This window comes from Humulus lupulus, chromosome 8, assembly GCF_963169125.1.
Source record: "Humulus lupulus chromosome 8, drHumLupu1.1, whole genome shotgun sequence".
Lineage (NCBI taxonomy): Eukaryota > Viridiplantae > Streptophyta > Magnoliopsida > Rosales > Cannabaceae > Humulus > Humulus lupulus.
This window is the reverse complement of record NC_084800.1, coordinates 83,833,218-83,841,091: the sequence shown is the minus strand read 5'-3', so window position 1 is coordinate 83,841,091 and position 7,874 is coordinate 83,833,218. Positions and strand designations below refer to the sequence as shown.

The following is a 7,874-nucleotide window of genomic DNA, read 5'->3' as shown; positions in this document are numbered from 1 at the left end:
TTAATGAGCCTTAGTCCACGAGTCACTAGTATTGAGCTTTAGAGAGTTTAATAATTGAGGTTTTCTACAAGTTCAGCAGCGTGTATGCATACCAGAGAAAAAATGAGATTTTCGCTACAGTGCACAAATGACGCTATTTATAGGTGGTCATGTAGCTTGGGCTAGACTAATCCGGGCCCAATAAGGATATTATCATAAGTGCTCTCTAACATAGCTATAATACAAGAGTGTAACATGATTACAAGTTGTTAATCTAGGCCCATTGGGGCGGCTTGACTGTAGTAGAGACTTACAGCTACCTTTGTACGTTGGCACGAACTGATCCGCGTGGGCTACCAAAGGGATCCTGGGGACAAGATCTGTCAGAGTAGTGGCAGTATCGTTTCCTAGGAACATCGTACGTTCTGTGCGTACCTCATTCTGTAGATTAGTCAATGAGACCAACTGCCAGATTTCTCGGGGACATGTCAGCTGTTGGAAGAACTGGGCTTGTTTTATCCGGACATATGGTCCGGGGTCGTTTACGAAAGTCCAGGTTCATTTACTAGGGAAGACATTAGCTAGCGATGATGGATCGAAGGACGTCCTGATGGTGAATTAGAATGTTGGGGATGGACTCGGAGACTTCATCTGGATCCCACTCAATGGGATCCGTCTCCTAGAATGGACCGCCCGCCACCATAATCTAAATCCCGAAGGATAGAGATTGGTTGTGCCCGGGAAGATGGTTCGGCCCTACATCTCCTTTCCGGTCCCTTACTATGCTCGTGCTACTCGCTAGTTATTAGGCTCGGTATGGTCCAGGCCGATAGGATTTGGTTGCTCATTGTTCGTTGGGCCCTGGTTGGGCCCGGGCCTCTCCTGAGACCCCATGAAACTCATTTAGTCGTGCCACGTGTCCAAGATGGAAAATATGGATAACAATTACAACAAATGTAATTCTCATGAATTAGTAAACATGTAATAAGTGATAAAAATTGTTAATGAGTACCAATAGTACCCATCACCACCTAACATGTTATGCTGCTATCTATTTGTACAATTTAGTATCAGTTTCCCTGTAGGAATGCTAGTGAGTGAATGAGTTTATTCCTTCTATATGTAGTTGTTAAGCTTCGTCGTATGCTTATTTTTTTTTTATGGAATTTTTCCAAAAAAGAAACTTTCCATCAATTGAGTTATTTTGTTGCGGCCTCTAGAAATATCATCAGCGTACTTTAATAAGTCAAGAACCATGGGCCAAGGCCCAGTAAACTCGAAAGTCCAGCCCAGTTCATGAAAGTCGGTCTCTCCCTCTCTCCCTCCAAGACTGGGTAGTAGTGGTACCGGGCTACCCGCGTGTCACCGTTGCAATTCTACGCTGTGCCTCGTTTTTTCTTTGCTCTTTGTTTTCGTCTTCGTCTTCGTATTCTTCTATTTTTTTTACATAAAGAAACACAAAGAGAGAAATTTAGACTAGACAGCGATGGGAAACTCGTTTTGTACGTGCGTGAACCAGGCGAACATAGGCGTGGTGGAGAGATGGGGTCGCTTCGAGAGGTTGGCCGAGCCAGGTCTCCACTTCTTTAACCCATTCGCCGGAGAATGCCTCGCCGGCGTTCTGTCTACAAGGATCTGCTCCCTTGATGTCCGCGTCGAAACCAAAACCAAGGTTTGTTTGCCTCTTAAGAACACTACACGCTTTAGAGAAGAAACAAGTTTGACTTTTAATCTATATATGTAGAATTATGAATTGAAAAGGCGAATTTGATGTGTTTGATCAGTGAAAAGGGTGGTGATTGATGATCTTTAATTTCTAGGATAACGTGTTTGTGCAATTAGTATGCTCAATTCAATACCGGGTCGTCAAACAAAATGCCGATGATGCTTATTACGAGTTGCAGAACCCCAAAGAACAGATTCAGTCTTACGTATTCGATGGTATTCTTGATTAGAAATGTGAATTTTAAAAAAAAAAATTGATTTAAAGAAAGAATAGGTATAATGTAATGTTTTTGGTTTCTGGTTCTAGTGGTTCGAGCTATTGTCCCTAGGATGAACCTGGATGAGCTATTTGAACAAAAGGGTGAGGTTGCTAAATCTGTGCTGGAAGAACTTGAGAAGGTATGGGCAGAGTTTTTCATCCTTGGTATTATTGTAAAAACTTAACAGTGCATTTAATGTGTAATAACTTCAATCTATCTTTCTTAATTTAGATTTTTTTAAAAGAAAATTCTTCTATCATTCTCTTGAAAACAAAACATTGAAGTTTCTATAGTAGGTGCATACATATATGTTACCATGCTGCTATATTTTTTACTAAATGAAAATGTAAAGAATTATAGCAGGACAAGGACGTGTAAAGAATTTGTAAGGAAAAATACTTTATTTTTACTAAAATATCAGTTCTCTCAGGTCGCATCCTAGGACATGTTTGCTTGTCATTATTCTAGAAAGGAACGCACTAAACTTCTTGATTAGGAAAAGCTTTTGCCCTCATTGCTGTCAATTCGAATAATTCAAATTCAGTATGGTTGCCGTGTCAATTTCATTAACTATATATATATTCTTGATTTGAAGTGTTCTCATGTACCCTTCTATTTGTGATTTTGTGTATTTTACACCGTTTATTTGGCATGGCATTTGATTCTCACATTATACTTTGTTTAACCCTGGATTAGATTATGGTGGCATATGGATATAACATAGAGCACATACTAATGGTTGACATTATACCCGATCCTCATGTGCGCAAGGCAATGAACGAGATTAATGCAGGTCATTATTTTCAACTCTTTCATCCGGACAGATACTAACATTAATGTTATGAGTTTTAGAAAATTTTGGATTCTTAGCTAACTTTAAAAATCCCAGATTTTGAAGGGCGCAAATAGAAAGCTTGTGAGTGTAATTAATATTAGGGTATATATGTGAACAATCTGAAGTAGTAATTCCCCTCAACCACAGACATTACTCGCAATAGGGTAGTTGATTAGTTCTCAATTATAATCGAGTATCAAATATTAATTTTTATCACTAACTGGCAACCGGGAAAAGAGTTTTAAAGTTCGCTTCTCGATTTTGTATGCAAGTAATGAATCTTCTTATGCTCTACAGCTCAAAGGCTCCAACTTGCAAGTGTATACAAGGGAGAAGCAGAGAAGGTGCTCCAAATCAAACGAGCAGAAGGTGAAGCTGAATCCAAGTACTTAGGAGGTGTCGGTGTTGCAAGGCAGAGGCAGGCGATCACAGATGGCTTGAGAGAGAACATCGTGAACTTCTCTCACAAGGTTGAAGGTACCTCAGCTAAGGAGGTTATGGATCTTATCATGATCACACAGTACTTTGACACCATTAAAGACCTTGGCAATTCGTCAAATAACACGACTGTGTTTATACCCCATGGTCCTGGTCATATTAGGGACATTGGTGACCAGATACGCAATGGACTTATGGAGGCAAACAGCGCCAATGTTAACTAGTTTTTTCCCATTTCTCAGTCATGTATAGAATCTCATAAAGAATTTTGACTGTCTACTTTGTTGGTTGAAATTCAACAGAAGGATGTAAATGTTATCCGAAATAGTACGTTGATACATCCGAAGGTACTTTGGAACGAGTATATTGTTTTTTTTAAAAAAATATTTGCAAATTATAGCCTTAAGTATGTAATATTTAGCATGGTTTTTAATGTGGCATGAACAGTTGTATGCTTTCCTTGTATCACAGGCCAAGTGGGCAGGTAAAGAACTGTCTCTGGTGAAACACTTGTACGTTTTTTTTTATTCCTTTAAATGCTCTACTTCTTTCGTAGTATAAACTGAGAAAAATATATAAAATAAATTTTTTTTAAATGGAATATCGGATAGGAAAGAATACTACTTAGAAAATGATTGAACTTAGATAATTTTGTTATTGTGTTTGTTTTAATATTCTAAACACATTGTTTATTTAATAGGACTATGTACATGTTGAGAGTAAATATCGATTCTAGAGTCCTAGAGTTAGTTCTAGTTTTTTTTTTCTGAAATCATTAAGGTCTTGTTTGGATGGATGGGAAAAAATAGAAGAAAATGTTTTCCAAGATTTTTTTTAATATATATATATTTTGTATATATTTATAATCGTTGTAAATTTTAAAAAATTATATTACATATATGTTTTTATTTTTTTTAAAAAACAATTATTAATTTATTGATTCAATTCAACACATGAAAAAATAGAATATTTCGTTTTTATCCCTCTTCAAATCCAAAGTCTAAACAAGGCCTACATGTAACACTCAAATATATACATTTATAGTTCAGTACATTTCATTGAATGATCCCCTTTCCAAATACAAGAACAATTCCCAACCCGACACACCTATCAGAGGAAATACTGACGACTGCACAACCTCTTTGTAAATTTGATCTTTGATTTCCAAAGTTGATAGTATATCCCTGGTATAACCTGGTGGGAAGGAGTGTCGAAACATCTTCACAATGAGGGGAGAGAATATGAACAACTACAACAATCACTACTAACTCGGGAGACCAAAGAATACTACATGAGAACACATTACAAAAAACTAAACATAATAAACATAATCATACACTTAAACCATATAAAGAAACAAGGGACCACAAAAGAAAACAATACCAGTAGTATGTACTTTGAACTTTGTTTATGTATGTTTTCTTAGTTACCTAGTTACTTTGAACTTTGTTTAAGTGTAGTACTGTGTATGTATGTAACCAGTAGTATACGTCAAGGTGTATTAGCAAGTTTTATCATTATTTCATTGACAAAGCCACACACACACATTTATATATTTTTTGTATATATATATACATGCTCTAAACTTGCAGTTTCAGCAAGCCAGAGCCAGTTTCATCATATATATATCATATATGAGTGAATTACATTAAGAAGGCATATTTCCGGGCAGAAGAAGAACGAGATAGAATAAGAGAGTAATCTAAGATCAAGATGAAGGCATAGGATATTAATCATATATGTGTGAGTTACATATATCATATATGTTTTCCCCTCAAGGTAAAGATGCAGCAAAGGTAAAAACATACATATAAACATGAAAAACAAAATCAAAGTAACTAGGTACCTTAACTCTACTTTGACGATCTTTCTTTGTCCCAGCAATAGTTCTCTTGATCCTTGATGAATCTTTACCTTGAGGGGAAGAACGCAAACCGCCATCAACACTTGTTGATGAAGAACCAACATTACCCCCCTTAAAAACATTAACATAAAATTTAAAAAATGAAAACAACATAAAAAAAAATATGAGAACAACTCAAATTAACAAAAAACAAACTAATAATCAAACCAAAACACAGAAAAAAAAATACAAATCAAAATAAAACCCAAACAAAAGAAAGAAACCAAAATACCTTAATGTTAGGTCTTGCATTGTCAACAGGAACTGTTGGAGTTCGAGGAGAACAACGTATACCGATGGCCTTCACGCCCGTTAGCCGAAAACTTCCGAAAATTCCAGTCGTCCCCAACTTCTATTCAACAACTCAGATGATCGAAAACAACTCTGATCACCCCAAATGCTATTCAACAACGCTGATCACCAAAGACCCAAATGCATGCAAAATCAAAACCGGTTTGAAGAAAGAGAAGAAGAAGAATCGGGAAACAAAAAAAAACTGAAATGAAAGGTAAAGTAAACATGAAAAAGTAATATAAAAAAGTTAAAATAAAATAATATAAAAATATAAAAACTACCTTTACAAAATTTTTAAAAATTAAATAAAATAAAATTACATAACTACCATTGGATTTAAAAAAAAAAAAAAAAGTCAATAGAAATAAACATATGGCATTATCAGACATTTTAACAAAAATATGGAAAAAATCATAAAAATAATAAAAAATAATAAAAAGCCATAAAAAAGTTATGATTAAAAAAAATCATATTTTTTAAAACATCAATTAAAAATCCATATAAAATGTAATTTCCACTATTTTTTTTGGAATAATTACATTTCCCACCGTATTATAAAAAAAAATCATTTTATACGGTATATTTAATAAATTACAAAAATACGGAAGCCCCAACCATATATATATATATATATATAGGTTGACCTTTGTTTTAATTTTTTTTCCTTTGATTTCAGGCATACGGTTTTCCCCAACCATTTTCTTATCTTTATTTTAATAATAAAAGTAATAATAATTATAGTTACTACCTTCAATAAAATAAAATAAAGTAGATTAATTTATTTTTATTTAAAATAAATGTATTTATTAATATTAAAATTAATATTTATACAATTACTCAAAAAATAAATAAATATTTTATACAAGTTACAATATGTTATTAATTAAAAATAATATTAATAGCTATATGTTACAATATACAGTTAAATATAATCACAATATTATTATTCTTTATAAAAATATTATATTTATTTTTTAAATCATAGCTAGTAAAGTCTCAACACTCAATGTTAAACCAAAATCTATATATATATATAAAGGAGAGCTTCAAGGAGATGATGTGGCACTCTAAAATTACTCCAAATTATTTTTTCTATTTTCTCATTTAATCTAATTTTTTTATTCATTTTTATTATTAATAACTATTTTTTCAATTTTTTCCTTTAATCTAATTTTTTTATTCATTTTTATTATTAATTATTTAAACTTTATTTTTTTAAATATTTAATTAAGATATTTTTTTAATATATATATAAAGGATCATATGGTGTGGTGATATATAGTTAGTTTGGAAAAAACATAGACACTCTATTATGTTAATCTATATCTATATATTATGAGTAATCTATATATAATAAATAAATAAATAATCTATCTATTTTTATTTATAACCTGTTGACAAAATACGAGATTCAAATGTCAATTTTTAACAATAAATTATCTAAACGAGTAAACACAAGGTCCACGAGTTAATTTAAAAAAAATAAGGGTCCAAACGGGTAATTGGCTAAAATACAAAGTTCAAAATGGTATAAACCCCTAAGTAAAACATAAATTATATATATTTATATAATTTACTTTCTATAAAGAATTTTTAACACTTTGAATAAATACATAGTCCAAATGTTAATTTTTAAAAATAAAGAGTTAAAACGAGTAATTGGCCAAAGTATTGTGTTTAGATAACCGATCTATCTATTCCTATTTTTAACATTTTGACAAAATTTGAGGTCCACAAGTTAATTTTTAAAAATAAAAGTCCTAACGGGTAATCGGCTAAAATACAAGGTTCAAAATGATGTGAACCCTTACAAAAAATATAAATTATATATAATTTAATTTTTATAAATAATTTTTAACCTTTTGAATAAATATATGGTCCAAATGTTAAATTATAAAAATAAAGGGTCAAAATAGGTAATCGGCCAAAATACAATGTTCAAATAATCGATATATCCAATCTTATATTTAACCTTTTGACAAAACACGAGTTCTAAAAGTTAATTTTTAAAACTAAAGGGTTCAAACGGGTAATCGTCCAAAATAAGTCTTACACAAAACATAAATTTCCATATACATAATTTAGATTGTTTATAAAAAAATTTACGTAAACCGTATAATAATGATAATAATAATAAAAAATAAAAGCACATGTACAACAAATTTTTTGAACTTTGTTTTCGGTATTTTAATTATTCAGAATATTTCAAAAACTTTCAAGAGGTTTGATATACAATGGACACTATTATGAAAAAAAATTGTGGTCAATACGCCCTCACATGTCCATATAAAGAACATGTTGTACGAGTAGGGTGAAAAAAAATCCATATAGTAGCAATCTCCTAAAAATATTTTAAAATGTGTATATTTTGTAATAATTACAAAAGACTGCGCGAAGTGCGGTTATATTTTCTAGTTATAATATAATCCAAGTTTCAAGT

General features: G+C 31.9%; 1 protein-coding gene across 1 annotated transcript; it reads left to right on the top strand.

Annotated features, from left to right (window-relative positions):
- The first annotated feature begins 1,312 nt into the window (after positions 1 to 1,312).
- Positions 1,313 to 3,746, top strand: LOC133797982 (hypersensitive-induced response protein 4-like). The gene is made up of 5 exons (XM_062236134.1): positions 1,313 to 1,651; positions 1,800 to 1,920; positions 2,012 to 2,103; positions 2,661 to 2,757; positions 3,097 to 3,746. Exons 1-5 carry the CDS (start codon positions 1,466 to 1,468, stop codon positions 3,459 to 3,461), a joined length of 861 nt encoding a protein of 286 aa, XP_062092118.1. The 5' UTR covers positions 1,313 to 1,465; the 3' UTR covers positions 3,462 to 3,746.
- Positions 3,747 to 7,874: the final 4,128 nt, after the last annotated feature.